The sequence below is a fragment of the Saccopteryx bilineata genome, chromosome 12, assembly GCF_036850765.1.
Source record: "Saccopteryx bilineata isolate mSacBil1 chromosome 12, mSacBil1_pri_phased_curated, whole genome shotgun sequence".
Lineage (NCBI taxonomy): Eukaryota > Metazoa > Chordata > Mammalia > Chiroptera > Emballonuridae > Saccopteryx > Saccopteryx bilineata.
Genome location: NC_089501.1, coordinates 4738148 through 4764573, shown reverse-complemented (window position 1 = coordinate 4764573; position 26426 = coordinate 4738148). Strand labels below are relative to the sequence as shown.

At 37.9% G+C, this 26426-nt stretch overlaps 1 protein-coding gene across 3 annotated transcripts in view; it reads right to left on the bottom strand.

Moving 5' to 3' along the window:
* ARMC2 (armadillo repeat containing 2) overlaps positions 1 to 26426 on the bottom strand; it is a 139243-nt gene that overhangs the window by 31391 nt on the left and 81426 nt on the right. For all 3 annotated transcript variants that reach the window (XM_066247950.1, XM_066247951.1, XM_066247952.1), the window contains 2 exons: positions 8057 to 8202; positions 4241 to 4340 (listed from right to left, as the gene is read on the bottom strand). In XM_066247950.1, coding sequence (XP_066104047.1) covers positions 4241 to 4340; positions 8057 to 8202 — 246 coding nt within the window. The remainder of the gene's footprint in view (positions 1 to 4240; positions 4341 to 8056; positions 8203 to 26426) is intronic.

Below are 26426 nucleotides of genomic sequence, written 5' to 3'. Positions count from 1 at the left end.
ACAAGTTGATGTGTCTAATCTCTCTCCCTTCCTTTCTCTCCCTCTATCATTTAAAAAAATTATCTCATTAATGAAGGATCCAATACAATGGTAAAGTTGGTTCCAAGAACAACAAAGAACTGGGTGTTTGCAGCATTAAAAAGAATGTTGAGGTGCTGGCCATTTGGCTCAGTGGTAGAGCATTGGCCAGGCATGTGATGTCCAGGGTTTGATTTCCCATCAGGGCACACAGGAGAAGTGCCCATCTGCTTCTCCATCCCCCTCCTTGCTTCTCTCTCTCTCTCTCTCTCTCTCTCTCTCTCTCTCTCTCTTCCCCTCCTGCAGCCATGGCTCGATTGGAGTGACTTGGCCCTGGGCACCGAGGATGGCTCCATGGCTTCTGCCTTAGGCGCTAAGAAAAGCTCAGTTGCTGAGCAACAGAGCAATGCCCCAGATGGGTAGAACATCGCCTCCTAAGTGGGCTTGCCAGATGGATCTCAGTTGGGGCATATGTGGGTGTCTATCTCTCTGCCTCCCCTCCTCTCTCTGAAAAAGAAAAAAAAGAATGTTGGGTGCCCTGACAGAGTAGACCAGTTGGTTAGAGCATCGTCCCCATAGGCCAATGTGGCAGGTTCAATCCCAGGTCAGGGTACATATAAGAATCAACCAATGAATGCATAAGTAAGGGAAACAACAATCTGATGTTTCTCGCTCTCTCATCTCTAAACTCAATAAAAAAAATGTTAGGATAACAGTACTAGGTTAGATACACACCTGGCAAAAAGCCTACAGCAGTAATTTTCAAACAGTATGCCACAATAATTTTTAAAACATGCAATACTGCAATACCTGACTATTTAGTCAGGGGCAATGATCTTGTCTCTTTTAGACTGTCAAATAAAAAAAAAAACCCCAGCCAATACAACAATAGCCGTTGGTGTGAATGAATCAAAGTGATACATTTTTGTCAGGTTGGCAAAAAATGTAATATATTTTTTGGTCTGTTGCAGAACTTGGACAATTAGTTTATTTGTGCCATGAAATGAAAAAGGTTGAAAATCACTGGCCTACAGGGTAATAAAAACCATAATTTTTGAGGTTATCTTGTCTACCAGAGAGAAATCTAAAAATTAATGTATAACTTTATAGTAGCTAGGTTATACTTAAGTAGTAAATAGCAAGTTTAAACACAGATACATTCTCCTCATGGATTAAGCCCTGCCCATTAAACAATACCCCAGCATGATTTTGTTAGGACATGCAGACTCCTATACCACAGGTGATTTCTCAGTGTTAGGTAATTTTTCTTAATCTCAGTGAAATGGTTATTAAGATCATGAACACACTAATTGAATCCTTAGCTCTGAGTACACTAGCCAAACGTACTAGCTACACTGATCTTTAAGATGATACACTGATGATGGAGGAATTGACTGGTCTTAAGAGGCTTCACAGAGAAAAGAACATGAGAGCCATATCTTGAAATATACACTGGCTTTTGAGGATGAGAAGTGACAAGATAAATTTCATCAGCACCCTTTAGGTTCTTTTCACTTAAGGGTCTATTTGTATTCAATTTTATTTTAGACATTTTAGGTGTTACTTTTAACAAGCTTGGTTATGATGTTCCCCTACTAATTGCAAGCAAATACATAATTGCCAAAGGCAGGTAACCATTACCAAAGGCAGGAGTAACAACCATTAGATAGGGAAGAGAGAAATCTACAAAAAGAAGACACAAAGATTTAAAGAATCTCATCAAGAGACTCATGCTCCCTGAGGACCAAGAGCCAGAGCATCAAGAAGAGGCTAAATTATTTTTAATATCTTTTGTAATATATTTGAATATGATTTTCACCACAATGATTAAAATAAGTTTGGTAATTAAAGGGATACATTATGCATTTTCTTGATGGTTCTGAATAAACAGGTTATTTACTGTATACAGTTTGCAAGGTACTCTTTATTCTTTGAACCAAAATTATTTTATTAGAAACACAAAGTTATAATATAAATCAATAGAGAAAAATACGGCTTTTAAACACCAATTTTGCTTTGCAGATAACTATTAGATTAAGGTGAAAAATAGTTCAGTGAGCAGTGTGGTAAAATTTTAGGCCAATTAGATTTGAAGTCACGCAGTCTCTAAAACTAGAAAAAGCATACCCTTACCATACTGACATCTCAAGGCCTCATATTGGCAAGATACCAAACTTTTTGTCAGTTTACTAAACATGGCTATCATCTAACTACAGTCAGAGAAATAAACAGTAGTTTATTAAACCTATTAGTAATGCCATAAGGCTATATGTTAGTACTCAACTGATGGGTTTTCTTTCTTTTTAAAATTATAAGTATGACAGCTTGAAATCAAGCTGTTACAAACAAGTGTTTTCTTTTGTCCACATTTGAAAATTCTAGTGCAAGGCAAAGACGTCTTCTTCAGTTACAATCATGTAAGTCATGCATGATCAGAATGTCAAAGCCAAAAAGAATACCGCTGGTAAATAAAATTACAATGCAAATCCATGTAGTAAAGCCATAAAATAAAATTACAAAATGAACAATTGAATCTTTTTTTATAATCTAAAATAATTCTTATAATGCTATAGTAAACTACTTTTTCTACCATTTTAGTTTTTTCCTTAAAAAAGAAAACCAGTGTATATGCCTAAGCTTTTCATGGGATTAGTTCACTTGTCCAAAGACTTCCGTTGGGATGATATAGTTTATCAAAATATAAATTAATAAATGTTTAAAGGATACTTACATTAACAACAGATTGTGAATACTTTAAAGATTACTCAAATTGACATGGCAAATTCTTACCTTGAAATCTTTCAAAGTATGTAATTTAGAAAAAATATAAACTGCATAGGAGAAGGCCTTTGTAAGCCAAACACTCAGAAGCAGAAACTTAAGTACACATTCAAAATTCATTTTTTAACAATTAAATAAAAACTTAACCCTTTAAGCAAGGTTTTATTATCTTCAAAATGTAGTAATAATATATATAACAAGAGCATAGAATTTTCTCTGTCATCTATATAACTAAGAAAAGACCTGTAACTTTTTAATAAATAGCTAATAATAATGTAATAATCTGATAAACTTTGTCATTCTCAGCAGAAGTACTTGGCTGGGTAAAAATAAGTTCAATGGTATCTGTGGCAAATTTGGGTTATATTTTGAGGTGATTTTGATATGGTTAATATAATAATAACAAATAAATATTAGTATACACATCACTTATTTGTTAATTGGTGAAACTATGTGATTTTGAAAATTTAGCACACTTGAAATATATATATATACACACACACACACACACACATATATATATATATACTGCTCACAAAAATTAGGGGAGCAGGGAATGTGCAGATACTCCAGTACTTTCAGCCTTTTAAATAGTGCATTTTTACCAGTGAAATAAAAGTTGGTTTTACATCTTGTTTGCATAATCAAATAATAATAATATCTATATAGTATCTTCATCTATAAATGTCTCCACTGAAGATGTGATGTCACTTTAATCATTTGTAAAGGTGAATAAAATTTGACTACATTAAGTGATTATTCAAAAAGTTATGATAAATATTTATATTTGTACTATTATGGCGTAAGGAGAAGCTTTTGTAATTTCTTCTTTTTAAAAAAAACTATACATGTTTTTGCTCAATATATTAAAAACAAATTATTTCCTTTAAATACTTACCTGGGCATTTCATTTTCTAAGTACAAGGTCAAAGAATTAGAGAATTTCAGTTCTAGAAGAATCTTTAGAGTATACTATGTAATGGGTATCCCAAACTTCAGTTTGCATCAGAAGTCCCTATTGGTTTTTTTGTTGTTGTTGTTGAAATGCAGATGGCTAGGCCCCACCCCATCATCTGACTCAGTAGGCTTGGGTGGGGTCTGAAAATAACCAGTGTACCCCCACCTCACCCCAAGGGGATTCTCATGTAAGGAGCACAGATCAGTGGGAAGAACAACACTGCGGGAGTCCACTCACCCGCTCCCTAGATCAGGAATCCCTCTACCACATTGACAGTTTACAGAGGGCCTTCCTGCTTCCAACTACAATACTTCCTTCCCAACTCCCGCAGGTAACTCTATGCCTCCTGGAGCACCCATTACACATCTAATGGAAGCTTCTAATAGAAACCTTTATATTTAAAACATAAAGCCATTCAACATGGCTTACATAAATATACCAATACAGAGACATGGTGAAAAATTTAATACATGAAGAACTGACCTGCTTTTTCTGGTATTTGTTTATCAGATTCAAAAACAAGGCGTAACATCTGGAATAGTTGGCCAAGGCAACACAGCAGTCGTGGTAAGAAGTCAGTTTGCTACAGAAATGCCAAATGGGAAAATAAAAATAAACTTTGTGTTTCTATAAAAGTCAAGTACACACTGTTTTACTCTGAATGCAGACCTTCAAAGCATCACCCAGTGCATGAAAAAGAGTCTAGAAATACTGCCCATATCAGTTCAAAGAAGCCTTGGGGAGGTTTTCTGTCTGCTGTGGAATCTGGGGGCATTGAGTGGGAAAATTAAAAAAAGTTCTTTGAAAAATAGAAACCTGAAGCCCATAAAACCATGTATATTGTGTAAATTTATACAACTCACAAAACCCACATGGTTCAGAAAATGCAAGCTGAGAAATTTACACAAAATCTGGGGGGGATACCAACCAGTGAATGCCCTGGGACCTCACTAGCAGCAACTGTGCTAGGAGTATACACTAAGCTCGTTGTGATATGCTCTTATCAGGCACATCAGGGCTTAAGGCAAAAAGCCTTGAAAATAGTTTCAAATTTTCTAAATCAAGCAAGTTTGCAAACAACAAAACCAACAAGGCAATATTGACAAACACATCAAATTAGGAGATATTCATAAATTTCTCATTAACAGAGAGATTAATAGGTAAAATGTCATTAATATTTTAAAAACCTGACCATGTACCAAGCTATCAACAGGTCTCAGTCAATTTTCAGATAATTGGTAAGATACAGATCGTGTTTTCTGGTAAATGAAACTAAATTAGAAGCCAGTTTTAAAAATACATTAAAAACACACATTTGAAAATTTAAAAACACATAATTTGTGGGTCAAAGAACCATGAAAATAAAAAAGCACTTAGATATACAACAAACACTACATGTCTAAATTTGTGGGATATAGCTAAAGCAGTCTTTAGAGAAAAATTATAGCCTGAAGAAGGCTAAAAAGATAGGAATTGAATTTCTAATTAAAATGGAAGGATATATCTCCAAAGACAGTAGATGAAAGAGATTAAAAAAGAACAAAAGGAATAAAATAGAAAGCAAACATACAATAGGGTGGATCGATATATCTATTGGTTTTGCAAAAACTGGCAAAAAAAATTGCCAAGGTTTTGCAAGACTGATAAAGAAAAAAGAGAAACACCATAAATAATCAAAATTAGGAATGAAAATCAGTATCTACAATAAAGAGGCAGTATACATGGTGGTTAAATGTATGAACTCCAGAGCCAGACTAGCTGGTTTGAATTGCAGCTCTGTGATTTATTAGCTGTGTGATCCTGGAAGAACTACCAAAGCTCCATATACCTCAATGTCCTCATCTGTAAAATGAGGATACTAGTAATACCTATCTCTTAAAGTTGTTTTAAGGAATAAATAAATTAGTATTTGGTAAGTGCTTAGACTATTGCCTGGCACATAGTAGGCACTATCAAGTATTTGTTAAATAAATAAAATAAATAAAAGGGGCATAATTAGAGATGCAACAGAGATTAAAGGGATAGTAAGACAATATTTGGAACAACTTTATCTTGTTTGAAAACTTAGATAAAATGGACAAATTCATATAAAAATATAACTTTTTGAAACTGACACAAATAGAAATATGAAATGTGGTTAGGTATTTAACCATTAGAAAAAGTGATGCAGTAGTCAACAATATTCACACACACACACACACACACACACACACACATACATATCAGGATAAAATAGTTTTTCAAGCAAGTTCTATAAGCTTTTCAAGAAAAAGATAAGTTTAATTTTCACAAATTTTTCTAGAAAAGAGAAAAAGTCAGAACACTTTCCAATTCATTTTATCAGGCTCACATAAACCTGACATGAAAGCCAGACAACGCCAATATGACAGAGGAGAAACACAGGTCAGTCTAACCCATGAGCACTGATGAAAAGCCCTAAACTAAATATCAGTGAACCACACCAGCAAAGTGGGTGGTTTAACATGAGAAAGTCCTACTACATCAAAGAATTAAAAAAAAAAAAGAAAATCCACATAATCAAAATAGATTCAGGGCAAGCATTTGAGAAAATTTAATAGTCATTATTAGATAAAATTTTCCTTAACCTCTAAAGTTATCTACAAAAACCTGCAACAAATATTATTTTCAACTGGTAAAACCACAAAAATACTTTCTTTAAAGTCGGGATAAAGGCAGCAGGCTGAATACTCTCACAACGTTGCATACTAAGTAGTACAACATGAGGTACTTAGTACAACGTTGCATACTTAGTAGTACATACTAAGAGGTACGGACATGAAAATCAAAAGTTGTAATAATTGGGAAAAATACAATTCTCCAAGAGAATTTATAAAAACAGTCTTAGACTTAATATTCATCAAGATCCCTCGATACTTCGATACTTAATGAGCAAACATCAATACTATTCATATATACTTACTGTAACCTATTAGAAAACACTTTTTTAAAAGATTACATTCATAATCACAGTGAAAGCCATTAATACATAAATCTAACACAAAATGTACAAAATACTTTTGGAGAAAATGATGAAATGTTATTGAAAGATATAAAAGAAAACATCATAAAATGTATGGATGAAAGACTCAGTATCATCAAGATGTCAACCTCCTCACCACCAACCCTACTACTCTGCATACCCCAAAGTTCCTAATGCACCTTAGTTGACTCTTCAATTCATAAAGAAAGAAAAAGAATTTGGATTTTAAAGGAGAAAAGAAGTGATGGGCTCATCCTGTGGCAAGACAAATTAAATCTGTAATAGTAAAACAGTGGGGGCTGGTATGAGCACAGACCAAATGAATGCCCAGAAACAGACCTGTGGTGTATGGAACCTTCTGTTTAACTGACTAGACATTTAAAATCAGTGAAAAGGGGATGGTGTCGTCAATAAAAGGCGGGACAATCAACTATCCATGAGGGGAAAACGTTCAATTGGATCCCACATGCCGCCATACACAAAAATAAACAGATTTACAGTGCTTCAAAATGGGAGTTACTAAGTGCCCAGGACAAAGCTCAGGAAAGCGCAGTGCTGAAAGATCAAACCTGGAGTCACATTCTTGAACTGGGGTCAATTACCAATTCAGTCTTCAGGAAATTTTCTATTTTTTTTGAACAACTATAGTACTCTAGTTCAAGAAAGGGCAGTTCTCTTGAGAAGGACCATTACGTAAAAATGCTGGCGAAGAGTAGTGAGGAAGGAAATCTAAAGACATAATTTAAAGATGGTGTTTAGATTTGACATTTTGCTTTGAGGCAACCTGGATTCATCACTTCTGCAGTAAAAGTAAGTATAAATAAGACCAGTTAATGTGTGAACCAAAGTTCAGGCAAACAAGCGAAATAAATTTCCATTACAAATTGTTAGATCAGACTTTCTAAGTAATGGTTTTCTTTTTGAGTTAAAAGCATTATTATTTCTAAGTGTATCAGAAAGATTGCCATGTTTTGTGATATAGTCCTTTATCTCCAATAAACCAACAGAAATCTTTGTTTTTATTTGTTTTGTAAGAACACTAGGATAACTCACAACCTACCAAATAACTACAGTGACTTACAATCGAGTTTAGAAGCACATTTAGAAGTACATAGGAAATAGAGTCATTAGTTCAAATCATTATTTTCAACTTGGGCCATTAGATTTACCTTTGCTGCTAGGTGAAGTAAGAAGCAAAAATAAGATTCATTGCCAGCCCCACACACAAATATTAAAAATACCCTGAAACCAAGCATTGGCATTTTCATATGGCTACTTTGTTTTCTGAGTCCACTGACCTGAAGATTCTGGCAATGTTGGTGCAGACATCCTTGTCACTCATGTACTGCTCCATCACCGTGCAGAGCTGGGGAAAGGCATCCATGCTCAGCAATTTACTTCTTGCTGGTGTTGAATCAACCAAGTTTCTCAATGTAGCAGTTATCTAGGGTAAAAAAGCATGTTTGTGCCATTTTTTAAAAACTAGAAAATAAGAGCAACACTCATCAGCACAGCACAATTCATCCTGTAAGTTTCATTTCATCTGTTATGCATCTCCCCCCAGCGTACATGGGCCTAGGCACAAAGAGGATAAAAGGAAAACCAAGAAATGAATACAAAAAAACCTATGTTGGTTTAAAGGTAAAGAATGAAATAATCATGTTAATAATCAATTAGCATTCCAAAACCCCAGGGTTATAGAAATCATCATGAGTTTGTCGACAGACATGAGATTTTTAATTGACTCTGCAACATGCCACACCAGTACCACAGATTAGAAAAGGCGTGCTCCATAGTCTTATAAGTAGCACCAAATAATGCTGTGGCCAAAGAACATTTGAGACTGTAAGCTTCATTCATTCTCTTCTAAGTGGCAAGTGTTGATTTCTTGCAAATTTGTCTTATTTTATAAAAACTGTTCAGGACAACTATCTTTGTCTAAAGATGGAGGAGAGAACCACCTAGTAAATCCGTAAAGCTAACATGTTGTTATCTGATAATTTTAATATGCACGTAATCTTCCCTCATAGGATAGTTATGGGTAGGATACTGGTTAAGAGAGTCACTCAGGAGTTGGACAACCTGGTCAAGTCCCAGCCCCACCACTTACTAGCTTGTGTAAATTAGTTAACCTCTCAGAGCACGTCTTTTCCCTCATCTGTCAAGTGGGGGTTGTGGTGTTTGCCACGGAGTTGTGAGGCTTCAATGAGAGATGTGGGGACTAGCACTGCCAGTGCTGATTACCCAACAACAGCTCAAAGAGCCCGGGTCTGATATCCCCACCTCTGCGCTAGGGCTTCACATCCAAAATGCATGAAGAGATCTCTGGCCTTAGACTCAAATGATGAAGATTCAAGTCTCAAATCTCTTCCTACTTATGTGACTGAGGCACTCACTCTTTCTCAACTTCCCCCTGTCCTCATCTGTGAAAAGGGTGTTACAATCCCCACTCACCTCTCAGGGTGGTTGTATATCTCCAATAGAAAACACATAACAGTTTTCGTATACTGTCATATTACGGCGATCTTCAACCTTTTTTCATCTCGTGGCACATGTAAACTAATTACTAAAATTTTGCAGCACACACACAAAAATATATTTTTGCTGATTTGACAAAAAAAAGTATAATTTTGATTCATTCACACCAGACAGCTGTTGTGTTGGCTGTTGTCATTATTTTATTTTTATTTGACAGTCTAAGGGAAAGGGGATCAGTGCCCCTGACTAAATAGCCAAGGATTGCATGTTTTAAAAATCCTTGTGGCACGCTGGTTGAAAGTTGCTGCTATACAGCATCATTATAACGGTGACCATCAGAGGGAAAGGGGTGTGGGGAGCTGGAAGCAGGTAATGGGGGACAGATGGGGACAGGAGGAGGCTTGACTTGGGGTGGTGAGCACGCAGAACGATATACAGATGATGCATTATTGAATTGTAGACCTAAAACCTATATAATTTTATCAATGTCACCTCAATAAATTCTACTTAAAAATAAATTTAAAAAAATAAAATAAAGTTATTTTTGGTGACAATTGCACAACACTTTGAATATAATAAAAACACTGAGTTGTATACTTCAAATCAATGAATTGTATAGTTTATGGATTATAACCCAATAAAGCTGTTTTTTAATTGGAAAAAAGCATTATTATAGCCATAGTTAATAAACTTTAAAAGCAGTTATTAAAATGACATGTATCTTTGATTAGTTTTTCTTTGTAACAACAGTAATGAAAAAATTTTGTTAAAATGTAACTGACTAGCTGAAAAGCAGAAAAAAATATATAATGCTTTAAATAAATGAGTACAAGTCTTTTGCAGTCAATTGTACATCAATTTTAGTAACTACTTCCCTGGAAGCTTCTGTAGCAAAAACAATGGAGGGGAAGCAAACTATGAGTACATTCCATTTAGCTATGGTTCTACACTGTAGTCTCCTAAACTGAGGAATGGGTCTTTTGTGAAGGCTAATAAACCATTGTAGGCATCCCGGGCCATCACTGTCATACAATGGAAAATGCTCTTTATCTCTGAGCCTGGCTCCGCCTGTTCTCCTTCCTCAGAGAGAGCCCTGACATTCCAGCAAGCACTGCTGGTTTCTGTCAATCCAAGGAATGACTCACAAGCTTTCCCACTCAGACACCAAAGAACACAGATGCCCATGTGAATCTGGACCTGAACCTAGGCAGTCAGAGACTACAGGAGACTGGAACACTCATTCTAACCTCGCACACAGAAATAGTTTCTTTTCCCTGCTGCTCAAGGCTTCAGATTGCCATCTTGATCTCCAGTTGTCTTGTTCTCCACATCTAACCCCCCGCAGAGCACACTGTCAGCAGAAGCAACAGTAGTTTTCTCGAGAGCTTTTTTCTTCTTGTTTCAACATTAGTTTTTTCTCCATCAACCCTTTTTCTCACCACATTAGAAAAGGTTAAACCTGACTAGGTAATGTCACATTAGATTGAGCGTTGACCTGGGATGCTGAGGTCCCAGGTTCAAAACCCTGAGGTTGCCAGCTTGAGTGTGGGCTCACCAGCTTGAGCATGGGATCATCGACATGACCTCATGGTCACTGGCTTGAAGCCCAAGGTCACTGACTTGAGTCCAAGGTTGCTGGCTTGGCTGGAGCCCCCCACCCCAACCCTTGTCAAGGCACATATGGGAAAACAATCAATGAACAACTAAAATGCAGCAACTATGAGTTGATGCTTCTCTATTTCTGTCTCTCTCTTTCTCTCTTAAAACAAACAAACAAAATAGTTAAGACAGCTCAAGGTTCTTTTGCTCCCCAAATGCTACTTTTACAAATGGCCCAACTCAAGAGTGGAAGCACAATTCATGTGTGACACATCATCTGATTATAAATCCTTACACATTTACTGCAATATCATATTGTGTGAATGCTCAGTCAGATATGATACCTCAAATATTTTTATACTTATAGTTGTGATGCTGATAGAATAATATATGTGAAACATATACCACACAATTAAAAATTACACAGGAATACCTCAGTATGTGACACCACCATCAAGTCAGTTCTTCAAGTCCCAAATCTCAGAGACATCCCAGAATTCTGCCTTTCTGCTTTCTGTTACCCTAAGCCCTGCTGGCTTTTTGTTCATTGCTCTTAGGATAAGATTCTGTTTCCTAATCATGATTTACAAGGCTCTATACAATCTGACTCTTATCAAACGTCCTCTTATACCATATACAAACTATTTAATATTAGATTATTTAATATTATGTCTTATTGTCTATTCCTCTATATGAGGAACATCAGTGAGTGCATATAACTGTCTGTCTTTTCACCATTATGTCCTCAACTCAAATCTAGTGCCTGGTACATAGTGGGTCTTCAATAAACATTTCTGGATGGAATAAATAAAAGGTGAATACGGCCTGACCAGGTGGTGGTGCAGTGGATAGAGCACCAGGCTGGGATGTAGAGGACCCAGGTTCAAAACCCCGAGGTTGCCAGCTTGAATGTGGGCTCATTCAGCTTGAGTGTGAGCTCACCAGCTTGAGCACAAGGTTGCTGACTTGAGTGTGGGATTATAGACATGATCCCATGGTCACTGGCTTGAGCCCAAAGGTTGCTGGCTTGAAGCCCAAGGTCGCTGGCTCGAGCAAGGGGTCACTCGGTCTGCTGTAGCCCCCAGTCAAGGCACATATGAGAAAGCAACCAATGAACAACTAAGGTGCCACCGCAAAGAATTGATGCTTCTCATCTCCCTTCCTGACTGCCTCTCTCTGTATCTCTCTCTGTCTCTTGTCACACACACACAAAAAGATGAATTCCTACAAAGAAAAGACTTGGGTATAAACAGAAAGGTTAGAATATCAGGAAAACATGGATTAATCTATATTTCTGAGGTAGATGCATTTTAAGATGACTTTAAAGGAGTGATGGACAAAGACTTGACTTGGTAGGACAGGGGGTGAACACACAATAGCATAAATAAAAAGGTATTGTAGAGGCAGCAAGATGGCGATGGAGTAGGCAGACGTACCAACTACCACCTCCCAGAAACAAAGTGGATTACAACTTAATTTTAAGAACAATCATCTGGAAAAACCAACTTTGGACTAAACTAAGAGGACTCTTCAACCAAGGATCACTGAAGAAGCCACACCGAGACTGGTAGGAAAAGTGGAAACGTGGAGAGGGCTGCCCAGCTCCCAGGAGCAAGCGGCAGCCTGGAGGGAATCGCATGGCGGGAAGTGAGTTTAGTGGAGAGGGGAGGGTTCTGGGACCCAGGAACAAAGCCCCAGCCTGCGGCCCCAGAACCTAGAAGAGACGTATGAACAGTATTTAGCTGCGAAACAAGCCAGGATACTGTTTGCGAGAAAAAGATTTCTCAGACCCAGGATTCATCTTAAAGGAACTGTGCAGAAAACCTCTTTCACAACCACTCACCTGGGGCTTTAGGGGACAGGGATTGCTGAGAGGACCGGAGTAGCAGGAAGAGAGTGTAATCTAGGAGACGCAGGGAAAAACACTTTGAGGGACAGCCACCCTAACCCCTGGGCAGAGTCACTCCCCAAATCTAAAGTGAATATTTTTCCTGGAACCAGCAATACCAGCAAAGAGAAGCAGGTCACCAGCCAAACAGAAGCTCTCCTACTGCAGTCAGAGCAAAGAATCACTTAGAAGCAGGGAGCCATCAGGGATACAGTATTGAGTGCTAAAATCTGAGCTGCATCGCCATCCCCACATTGCTGAGTGCTCGCCGGAGGTCAGGCAGTGGCAGGATGCAGAAGTGAGGTCCTGTTGGCAGGGGCAGAAGCCAGGATGAGTCACAGTTATGGCCCTGTGAGCACAGTCCTGCCAGGCTGGGGTGGAGGCCAAAGGTGGCTATGGTGGCAGAAGGGGCACACAAAAGTGATCCGACCCACAACTGGAGGCTGGGCATTAAAGAACGGTCCTGCCCGCAGTCCGGCCTGCAGGGACAAGGCAAAAGCTGGGAACTGGCTGAAGCTTGCAGCCCAGACATAGGAGCACAGTGTTGCCCATGGAGTTGGGGCAGAGGCAGGGGGCCATTCAGGGCTTGCAGACCAGGTACGCGAGTGCAGTCCTACACTCAGGGGTGGTGCAGAGGCTGGGCCGGCTAAGGCTTGCAGCCTGGGCACACAAAGTCCCACCCGCAGAGGCAAGGAGGAAGCCAAAGCAAATGCTGCAGCAGGCTGGTGCCAGCAATGCCCATGCCCGAATGCCCGAAGCAGTAGCACAGGGGTTGGCGGGCCTGAAGACAGACCACACCTAGGAAACACAGAGGCCACACCCATTGGACTCTGTGGCCACACCCTTCTTATACACAGACAAAATGAAAAGGCAGAGAAATGCAACCTAAATGAATCAACAAGAGAAATCCCCAGAAAAAGATTTTAATGAGATGGACATAACCAAATTACCAGATGCAGAGTTTAAAATAATGATTGTTAGAATGCTCAAAGATCTTAGAGCAACAATGGATGAACATAACGGGCACCTAAACAGATAGCTAGTATAAAAAAGGACATTGAAATAAAAAAAAAATCAGTTAGAAATGACAAATACAATGTCAGAAATGAAGAACACACTGGAAGGAATTAAAAGCAGGATGGATGAAGCTAAAGATAGAATCAGTGAGTTAGAGGACAAGATAAACAAAAGCATGGAAGCAGAGCAGCAAAAAGAAAAGAGGCTCAAAAAAGTCTGAGGAAACTCTAAGAGATCTCTGTGACAACATGAAGAGAAATAACATCCGAATAATAGGGGTTCCTAAAGGAGAAGAGAAAGAACAAGGGGTAGAGAATCTGATTGAAGAAATCATAGCTGAAAACGTCCCTAAATTGATGAAGGAAAAAAATTACACAAGTTCAAGAAGCAGAAGAGTTCCATTAAGGATGAATCCAAAAAGGCCAACACCAAGACACATCACAATTAAAATACAAAAATTAAGACATAAAGAAAGAATACTAAGCTGTTAAGAGAAAAGCAGTCTATTATCTACAGAGGAGCCCCCATAAGGATGACTTCTGACTTCTCAACAGAAACATTAGATGCCAGAAAGAAATGGCAAGACATACTCAAAGTAATGCAAAACAAGAGCCTACAGCCCAGACTTTTTTATCCAGCAAGGCTATCATTTAAAATTGAAGGAGAAATAAAAAGCTTCCCAGAGGAAAAAAAAAACAAAAAACCTCAAGGAATTCATTACAACCAAACCAATGCTACAAGAAATGTTAAGGGGCCTGCTGTAAACAGAACAAAGGGGGGGAAATCTAGTAAAAGAGGAATGTAGATTTAAAGAATAAAATAACAATAAACAACTACATATCAATAATAACTTTAAATGTAAATGGATTAAGTACTCCAATCAAAAGATGTAGTGTAGCTGTGTGGATAAGAAAATAGGACCCGTACATATGCTGTCTACAAAAAACACACCTCAAAACAAAAGATACACATAGACTGAAAGTAAAGGGATGAAAAAAAATATTTCATGCAAATGGAAATGAAAAAAAGCTGGGGTAGCAATACTTATATCAGACAAAATGGACTTTAAAACAAAGGCTATAGTAAGGGATAAAGAAGATCACTGCATAATGATTAAGGGAGCAATCTAACAGGAAGATACAACCATTATAAATATCTATGCACCTAATATAGGAGCACCTAAATATATAAAGCAGATTTTGATGGGCATAAAGGGTGAGATCAACAGCAATACTATAATAGTAGGGGATTTTAATACCCCACTAACGTCACTGGATAGATCCTCAAGAAAGAAAATTAACAACAAAAAAAATAGCAGCCTTAAAGGACACACTAGATCAACTGAATTTAATAGATATCTTTAGCACCTTTCACCCTAAAGCAGCAGAATATACATTTTTCTTTTCAAGTGCTCATAGTACATTCTCTAGGATAGACCACATGCTAGGAGACAAAATGAGTCTCAAAAAATTTAAGAAGATTGAGATCATATCAAGCATCTCAGATCACAATGGCATAAACTAGAAATCAACTACAATAGAAAAACTGAAAAACAAACACTTGGAAACTAAACAGCATGTTATTAAATAACAAGTGGGTTAACAATGAGATCAAGGAAGAAATAAAAAATTTCCTTGAAACAAATGAAAATGAGCATACAACAACTCAAAATTTATGGGACACAGCAAAAGCAGTCCTGAGAGGGAAGTTCATAGCTCTACAGGCATACCTTAAGGAGCTAGAAAAAGCTCAAATAAACAATTTAACCCTGCATCTAAAAGAACTAGAATAAGAACAGCAAGTAAAACCCAGAGGAAGTAGAAGGAAGGAAATAATAAAGATCAGAGTGGAAATAAATGATATAGAGGCTAAAAAAAATAGAGGATCAGTGAAACCAAGAGCTGATTCTTTAAAAAGGTTAAACAAGATAGATGAATCTTTAACCAGACGCACCAAGAAAAAAAGAGAGAGGACCCAAATAAATAAAATTAGAAATGAGAGAGAAGTAACAACTGACACAGCAGAAATACAAAGGATTTTAAGAAAATACTATGAAGAATTGTATGCCATAAAATTGGGCAACCTAGGCAAAATGGACAAATTCCTGAAATATATAATCTTTCAATAATCAATCTGGAAGAATCAGAAAACCTAAACAGACTGATTTCATCAAATGAGATTGAAACAGTTATCAAAAACTCCCAACAAACAAAAGCCCTGGGCTAGATGGCTTCACAGGCAAATTCAACCAAACATTCAAAGAAGAAATAACTCCTATCCTTCTCAAGCTATTTTAAAAAATTCAAGAGGAGGGTAGACTTCCAAACTTCTTTTATGAGGTGAGCATAATTCTGATTCTAAAATGTGGCAAAGACATTACAAAGAAAGAAAACTATAGACTGATATCCCTGGTGAACTTAGATGCTAAAATTCTCAACAAAATATTAGCCAACCAGATCCAGCAATACATGAAAGAAATCATACATTATGATCAGGTGAGATTTATTCTAGGGAGACAGGCTGGTACAATATCCATAAATCAATCAATGTGACTCAACACATAAAACAAAGGATAAAAATCACATGATAATATCAATAGATGCAGAAAAAGCATTTGATAACATTCAGAATCCATTTATAATCAAAACTCTCAGTAAAGTGGGGATACAGGGATCATACCTCAACATGATAATGGGTATCAATGACACACCCAAAGCCAACATCATAATCAATGGGCAAAAATTAAAAAAAAAATTCTCTTAAGATCAGGAACAAAGCAGGGGTGCCCCGTTTCACCACTCATATTCAACATAGTTCTGGAAGTCTTAGACACAGCAATCAGACAAGAAGATAAGATAAAAGTCATCCAAATTGGAAAAGAAGAAGTAAAACTATCATTATTTGCTGATGATATGATACTATAGATAGAAAACCCTAAAGTCTCACACAAAAAAATACTTGACCTGGTAAATGAATTCAGAAAGGTGGCAGATATAAAATCAATATTCAGAAGTCAGTGGCATTTTTATACACCAACAATGAACTGTCTGAAAGAGAAATTAAGAAAACAATTTCCTTCACTATTGCAACAACAACAAAAAAAAGTACCTAGGAGTAAATTTAACCAAAGAGGTTAAAAACTTGTATTCAAAAAATTATAAAACATTGATAAAGAAAATCAAAGAAGATACAAACAAGTGGAAGCATATACTGTGTTCATGGATAGGAAGAATAAACATAGCAATCTATAAATTCAATGCAGTTCCTATTAAAATACCAATGACATACTTCAAAGATATAGAACAAATATTACAAAAATTTATATGGAACCAAAGAAGAACACAAATAGCCTCAGAAATTCTGAAAAAAAAGAATAAAGTGGGTGGTATCACACTTCCTGATATCAAGTTATACTACTAGGCCATCGTACTCAAAACAGCTTGGTACTGGCACAAGAACAGACATACAGATCAATGGAACAGAACAGAGAACCCAGAAATAAACCCACACCTATATGGACAATTGATATTTGACAAAGGAGGTAAGAGCATACAATGGAGTCAAGACAGTCTCTTTAACAAATGGTGTTGGGAAAATTGGACAGCTACCTGCAAAAAAATGAAACTGGATCACCAACTTACACCATTCACAAAAGTAAACTCAAAATGGATAAAAGACTTAAACGTAAGTTGTGAAACCATAAGCATCTTGGAAAAAAAACATAGGCAGTAAGCTCTCCGATATCTCTTGTAGCAATATTTTTTCTGATTTATCTCCATGGGCAAGTGAAATAAAAGACAGGATGAACAATTGGGACTATATGAAACTAAAAAGCTTTTGCACAGCAAAAGACACCATTAACAAAATAAAAAGACAACCCACACAATGGGAGTATATATTCGCCAATATGTCTGGTAAGGAGTTAATAACCAAAATTTATAAAGAATTTGTAAAAATCAACACCAGGAAGATAAACAACCCAATCAAAAAATGGACAAAAGAAATGAGTAGACACTTCTCCACAGAGGACATAGAGATGGCCAATAGGCATATGAAAAAATGTTCATCATCACTAATCATTAGAGAAATGCAAATTAAAACCACAATGAGATATCACCTCATACCTGTCAGAATGGTGCTTATTAACAAAACAACATATAATTAGTGCTGTAGAGGGTGTGAAGAAAAGGGAACCCTCCTGCACTGCTGGTGGGAATGCAGACTGGTGCAGCCACTATGGAAAACAGTATGAAGATTCCTCAAAAAATTAAAAATAGAACTGCCCTTTGACCCAATTATCCCACTTTTAGAAATATATCCTATGAATACCAAATCAGTAATTTTAAAGAAGAAATTCCCCCCCCTGTTTACTGCAGCATTGTTTACAATAGCTAAGATCTGGAAACAGCCCAAATGTCTGTCAGTGGACAAGTAGTTTAAAAAGTGGTGGTACATATACACAATGGAATACTACGCAACCATGAGGAAGAGGGAAGTCTTAGGTTCACAACAACATTGATGGACCTGGAAAATATCATGCTAAGTGAAATAAGCCAGGCAGAGGAAGAAAAATACCATATGACCTCATTCATTTGAGGAATCCAATCAACAATGTGAACTGAGCAATGGAATAGAGGCAGAGGCAGAATCAAAAGGACCAGAGGGAAAGTGGTCAGAGGGAAAGTAGAAGAGAAGATGGGATCAGAGAAGGGAAAGAGATTAATGATATATACATAACACAGTGTTACAAAGAACAGGACAGCAAATCCTGGAGGGAAGGGGGAGGTATTGGGGGTGGGGGAATTGGGGGCCGAGGGGAATAAGGGGTGGGGGGACATATATTTGGTGGGACACTTAAATCTATGTAAAAACAAATTAAAATCATAAATAAAAAAATGTATTGTAGAATTGGGCACCTGAAACCTGTATAATTATGTTAACAATGTCACCCCACTAAAATGAATTCAATGAAAAAAAAAGATGATTTTAAAGGACAAGTGGAATAAAAAATAATGGATAAAAGAAAAAATGAACTAGAGTGTGGCTGGTTCTCTGTGTATTCCCTATTTTATCTTATTCATGACAGCAGCTCTTCCTTAAGCACCTAATATCCTTCTCCTTCTCCCACTCAATTAGTCATCTGGTCTACATCTTCTTTCCATCACCAGGTTGCTGGTTCAGTTTAATCTCACTATAGCTTCCCAATCTCTTCAGCTCATTGAAAGGGCCCCTTCCACAGTCTCTCCCTTGTCTGGTTCACTTCTCTACAACGTCTCCCTACTGCCAGAGGGAGTATCTCAAAACCCAACCTTCCCTGTTCAAACACCTCCTCTGACTTTTGGTGGTCTATTGGGCAAAATTCCTATCCTAAAGGTGCTTCCCTTTCTAAAGTACAGTTTACACCCCCAGACTCGCCTCCTCTTCCTTCCCCTCCTCTTTCAGACTGGACATCATACACCATGTCCTTGTCTTTCACAATTCCAAGCCTTTCAATAGACCATTGCCTCTGCCCAGAACGTCTTCCTCCATCACACTCCTGCACCCTTTCTCCAACCTGCTCACTTCCTGTTTGTTTTTCTGCACACTCCTCAGGCTCCCTTCTCTATGAAGACATTCCAGCTGTTGATCACTTTCTCTTCCAGGTTTGCAAACCACCCAGTTCATGCCTGCCCCACACCCATCACAGAATCATAACTACTTGTTTTATGCACCTTTTCTCCCGTGATGAGCTCCTCTTTCTACTCAGGGGATAATAAATATGCCCAAGGAAAGCTTGCTGGGAAAAACCATAAGGTGAAGGGGGAGAAGGAGAGGAGGAGAAAGACAGAAAGGGAGATAGGAGGAGGTGAGGGGACAAGGGAGCAGGAAAGGGAGGCATTTCCCCTTTAAGGAGCCTCTGGCAAGAAAGTGCCTGGATTAGCAAGGGCTAGTGGTGAACCAGTTTAAAGCCCTGAGGGAGGAGGATCAAGAGAAGGTCACGAGGCAGATGCAGCCACAAAGGCCCCCCATTTTGAGATGCTGGCTGTGAGCTATCAATCTCACTGTGGGGGTGGGGGTGGGTGAATGCTGAGCACAGTCAAGTGGCCTTTTCTGGGAAAACTGTAAAAGGATCGGTGGGAAGGGAGTCTAGCAAAATACTGTGGTAACAGTAGAGGCTAATTCCAAGTCAACCCATTTAACTCTCAACCTCAGTCCAACTTCTAACAGAGATAAATTTGATGAGCACTGGGCTCTGTAGCAGTCTTTGTTTTCTAGCCCCCAGGAAAGCCCACCCACTGGGACTGCAGGAGTGCACGAAGTCCTCACTTTATGCTTAGAAAAATGTAGCATTTGTTTCTTAACTTTCTATTCTAATTTATAGTACTCCTAACTCCACTTAATTATGTACTTTTCTATTTTATTGCATATAATCTTTTAAGCCATCTCAGATACTTTGTGACAAAAAAAGAAGTAAAAGTTAGATGCCTATCTAGACATCTGGTGAGTTTCTAAAGGACTTACTGGAACAATTCCCAACCTCTTAACTGTCATCTCATCAAGAAATATCAAACTGAAAAACATGAGTTTCAATTTTTATTTTTCCCATTTCCTAAAGTGCAGCCCCTTAGGACAGCAGCTACACTGAGCCCAAGGCAACCAGAGGGGAGAAAAGGAGAAGAATGTGGTACTGATCATATGCAAAGAGGATTAATAAAATTTTAAGTGTCCTTCTCTAGTGGTAGTTGTTAGATGATGTCTGGGACAAAAAGGGGCCTAAATATTTGGTATGGATCAAGGAAGGAACATTCTAGTGCGGTTCTGGTTGCTAATCTGCTGAAAAATGATTCGGATCCCCTTTACAAGTTCATGGTGCTCCCTTTTTCTGAGGCAGCTATTTCTCTGTATTTCCCGATTCCTTGACATAAAAGGTACTAACTCTTCTCTCCCCAGCCAGAACATCCAGGTAAAATGCCTGGTGAGTTTGGCAAAGCTGTCCTATCTCACATTTGAATTAGTTGAGCCTCAAAGTTCTCACTGTGCGGTTAATGTTGGGAGATTCAGTTTAAAGGGAAAATTATATATAAGAAGTGCTTAGATAATTTATGAAGGCTAAAACAGCATTTGAACACAGCAAAGTTAAAAGGCAAAAGATTTAGCATCTGTTTTTTCAAATCAATTATAGGTACTTAATTCTCAGTTTCAAATTATATTTTTAGCTACTAATTAATTGAAAAACCTTAGTAAACACAAGAAATCTTACACAATAAAGCCCTGATTAGATCAGTGAACCTACAAATGCCAACACAGGCCCAGCAGGTATGGCCCCATTCCCAGCCTTCTTTATGCACTGGGGTGGGCACAAGATGCACAGGGCTGGTTGGCCCACCTGAGCCTCCACATACCATTCACTTCCCCAGTAAGTGCCCTTCAGTCTTCCCTTCGCACTATTTCCTCCATCAGAGTCCCAAGGGATCTCATCCGATTCTGCCCTAGAAGGCATTCATTCTTCAGAGCTGCCCAGATCAGAGGCTGTAGCTCACAGCTCACCACAGAACTCCTGCTTCGGGGCATCAGAAGTTATAAAGGCTTTTTGGCTAGCCCAGGAACTTCATCATCAATCATGACATTGTTTCTTGGAGAAATAGTTTCCCGATTTCAAAAACCAAGCTTTCAAAGATTTCTTTGGAACATAATGCAATTGAAAACTGTACCACTAATACAGGTAGTTTGAAAGTTATTTTTCTTCCTCTACCAAAATTAGCATCAAGATTCAGTTTTATTTATTTTTATACATTGAATGCTATTATGTAAAGGACTTGAGCAGCTACTTTATGGTTTATAAAGCTATCTCCTGCACTTGATCTCATTTGTTCCCTAAACCAACCCCAGGAGGCAGACAGAAACGTATTATGAGCCTCCCTTTTCAGATGAGGAAACTGAAGTCCAGAAGTTCATCAACGACAAGGTAGGTGGGCAACCCTGGCTCCCACTCCTTGCCTGTTGTATCCCCCACTGCATTTGGCTGTCTCTAAAAGCATTTTTCTTCTCAATCATCTGGAATATCCAAAACCAACATCCCTTGAGCTTTATTGCAACTTAGCTGCCAACTGCAAAATGGTTCACTTCCCACTGATGATGTGAAAGAATAAACACAGCAGCCAGAGACCACAAACAGCGTCAAATGATTTAAGAGCAAAGCCACACCATTTTCCAACCTCAGCAAAACCATCTCCCTCTATTAATAAAAGTACACTCATTTTTTGGATTTGTGCCCAACTGAGACCACAAATATGCCAAAACCAGAGCTTATGTGGTAACCCAAGAAGTTTCATATTGTCTCATATATCATTAGTGCAATTCTGGCTGAGACAAGACAAACCAATGACAAGATGCTACCATATCCATGAAACCACAAATTACCACTATATACAAGTACCAAGAATTCCTTAGCATTTCATTGGAGTTAAGATATATGCATATGAAAGTAATATTAATTCATAACCTCAATAACTCTTGGTGCCTAGTTATGAAGCCTGTTTGGCATTCCTTCCATGGGTGTTCTACGTCAGCAGATTATGGCTCTGTCCTCCTCAAATCCTCAGTGTCCTACTTTGAGACTCTATTTGATGTTTGCCTATGTTTATTATTATTTCTCCATTTACTGCCCTTATGTCAGTTACCTTGGTTAAAATGAATAGGTAGCTGATTCTTTTAATTGTGCCCAAATATAGCTGAAATTTTGAATGTCACTAACTTTATAGAATGCCAATGAAGTAAAATAAGGAAAATGAATCTGAAAAGGCAAGGCATCAAGAACTATCAAGTAATAACACTAATTTGCACAATTACATGTTAAACTTAATGACATGTCTTTATTGCCACGCTAATATGTCCACAGGAAGAGATGAGGCTGAAGCTGATATGACAACAATTGAAAGCCAATGGCTCTCCCCAGAAACAGCAGGAATAGAAATATACATTTCCCACTCTTGATGTTCCTTCCTTGTGAGGAGACTTCCCTTAGCATAATACTCCTGATCACTCTCCACCTCTCACTTCCTGTTGGCAAGCACAGGGTGTCTTCCGCTCCACCAATGGCACGAGCAGCCTGTGGCTAGGTGGGCAGGTCTAGTCTGGGGGTTCAGGATTAGACCTGCCTCAGTTTAAGCTATGATCCTTCAACCATGGTGATAACTTTCTTCCCTTACCCATTGGCCTAAGTTTTTTTCCTATTTCCAGATTCAAAACCCCAGGCATTACATGTTTGGGGCCTCTGAGTCTCCCCAAATCTCCAGACATGTTGTCTCTGGAGAACCAGAGAAAAAGTGAGTTGCTTAAATGTGGCTCCTTCCAAAGAAAGAGAAAGGTTAGGCTCTGATCGCCTACTCTTTCATGTTGACTGGGTGAGAGACTGTTTAGTTATACTACTGGGTATCCTTTACAAGGATAAAGAAAAATTAAGTAGAAGATAGATACTCTGGCTGGTTAATTTGGTTGGTTAGAGTGTCATCTCCATATACAAAGGTTTGGGTTCAATCCCTGGTCAGGGTACAAGGGTACATACAGGAACAGATGAATGTTCCTCTCTCTCTCTCTCTTTCTCTCTTCTTTCCTCTTTATCTAAAATCAATAAATAATTTTAAAAAAAAGAAAACAGCTGTCCCCTTTCCACTAACAAACACATCATTAAAAAATTAGCAAGCCTAATAACCAATACCAAAGAAAAAAAGTTTTATCTAATCTCAAAAACAATATGTTAACAAGCAAAATAAGCCAGACGTAATGCTCTAGTTAACTGTATGAACCCATCAATTTCCTCACTTTAGTAATGCACTATAATTATGTAAGATGTCACCACGGGGGGAAGCTGGCGATGGGTACACAGGACCTCTCTGTACTATTTTTGCAATGTCTTGTGAATCTATACTTAGTTCAAAATAAAGGTTGAAAAAAGGCAGACACAAAAAAGTACATACTCTGCATTCCATTTATATTAAATTCTAGAACAGCAGAGCTTATCTCTAATGAAAGAGATCAGAAAAACGGTACCCTTTGGTGGGTGGAGGGGCAGGAGAGTGGGAATTAACTGGCAAGAGGTAGGAGAAAATTTCTGAGAAATCTTCTGCATCTTGATAGGGGTGTGGATTACATGGCTGTGTGTTTTTGTCAAAACTCTTCAAACATATCAGATCTGAGCATCTCACTGAATTTTAATAAATTATATACCTCAATTAAAGCAATTAGAAGATGAATAGACACACCTGCTGCTTTTTGTTAAAGAGATGCTTTAAAATATTTTTTATTTAATCATCAAATCTCCAATAAAATTATCTGTATGAATTTAAGATATAGTATATAATCATGGAGATATTTGCTCCTATTTTATAGGTATGCAGTTTATTTCCTCCAAAAACCAGAGCAAGGTTCCATCAGGCAGAAGTTACTGCCTTGCTCTCACTTCAAGGTCTGAAGAGGCAGGCTGCCCACAGGTAGGGTCAAGCTATAGAACAAAAGTTAACATACTGTCTGGCTTAAGTATGCATATTCATGATAATTAATTACCTAAATATACATTTATTAATCTGTACATTTAAAAAATATTAAGTATTTCTGAAGCAAGATTTAAAGGGCCCCAACCACCTGATACAATCCTTAATTACTAATGGAATTTAAATCACTGCTTAATTGATTCTTCAGACCTCAGTCAAAGGCCTCTCTTAAACCCCCCAAGTCCTCACAGCAGAGAATAGCTGGCTCTGAGAAGTTGAGGTCCATCATGTGCAGAACCCTGTGCTGCCGATGTAACACCCTACCCCCACTTTCAATTTTACTTTATGTTCAGCAGTCTTCTCCACATAACTTGTCAAAGCCAGAAAAACAAAAAAGAGCCATGATTGGAAATCCATCTTGAATGCATCTTGAACTCTGTCATCTTAATTTCTTGTGATTATTTTTTTCTTATCAGAAGAAATTGCTCTTTGAACTTCAAATTTTGCTAATTCTGATCTTTATTTAATAGATTTCTGCTGAGTGCCAACTATGTGCTTTAATAAGTCATCTCAATTTTCCCAACTAGCCTGCGGCATAGCCGGTCCTCCAGAGCTGTGGAAAGGGAGCCCTGAGGTGGAAGAGCGCCAGGTCAGAGCTGAAGCACCAGCTCAGGCCTGTGGACTCCAGAGTGCTCAAGCTCTTCACTAGTCCACACGTGGCACTGAGTGCTGCCCCGCACTGGGTGCACACCAAACGGCCCACCAGTGTTTTCAAAGATGATGTATTATGTGGTGGGCAAGGAACGGAACACAGAGTACAGGAGTGAGCTCAGGTCAGCCAAAGTGGAGAATTTTCCTCTAGGGCTTAGAAATGTTTTTAGAACTCAACTATATCAAACATCTTTTCATTTAAAAACACAGAGATAAAGAAATCATGTAAGATTAAAAAATCATTTTAATTTATTTAGAAAATTAAATTTAACAGGGTGACATTGATCAACAAGAGTATATAGATTTTGGGTTAACATCTCCACATCATTTGAACAGTCAATTATGTTGTATACTCATCACCCAAAGTCAAATTATCCTCCGTCACCTTATATTTGTCCTTTTTTATACCCTTCCCCCAACTCCCTCCCCCTCCCCTACATCACCCTTCTTCTGGTAACCACTGCACTCTATGTCCATGAGTCTCAATTTTGTATCCCACCTATGAGTGGTATCATACCATTCTTAGCTTTTACTGATTTACTTATTTCACCAGTATAATGTTACCAGTGTTCATCCATGTTGTCCTAAATGATACTATGTCATCGTTTCTTATCGCTGAGTAGTATTCCATTGTATATGTGTACCACATCTTCTTTATCCAGTCCTCTATCGAGAAACATTTTGGTTGTTTCCATGTCTTGGCCACTGTGAACAATGCTGCAATGAATATGGGGGTGCACGTGTCTTTACATATCAATGTTTTGACACAGTAGAGGGATTGCTGGGCCATTTGGTTGTTCTATTCTTAATTATTTGAGGAACAACCATACTTTCTTCCATAATTGCTGTACTACTTTACATTCCCACCAGCAGTGAATGAGGGTTCCTTTTTCTCCACAGCCTCTCCAACACTTGTTATTACCTGTCTTGTTGATGGTAACTGATCTAACAGGTGTGAGGCGGTATCTCATTGTAGTTTTTATTCACATTTCTCCAATAGCTAGTGAAGATGAACATCTTTTCATATATCTGTTGGCCATTTGTATTTCTTCCTTAGAGAGTATCTGTTTATGTCCTCTCCCCATTATTTAATTGGATTGTTTGCTTGTTTGTTGCTGAGTTTTGTGAGTTTATTATATATTTTGGATATTAACCCCTTATTGGGGCTGTTGTTTGAAAATATCATCTCTTATTTAGTTGACTATTTGTTTTGTTGGGTTTTTTTTTGTTGTGCAGAAGCTTCTTAGTGTGATATAGTCCCATTCATTTATTTTTGCCTTTATTATTGCCCTTGCCTTTGAAGTCAAAATCATAAAATGTTCTTTATGGCCAAGGTCCATGAGTTTAGTACTTATGTTTTCTTCTATGTAATTTATAGTTTTAGATCTTATATTTAGGTCTTTGATCCATTTTGAATTAATTTTTGTGCAGGGGGACAAACTGTAGTCAAGTTTCATTCTTTTGCATGTGGATTTCCAATTTTCCCAGCACCATTTATTGAAGAGG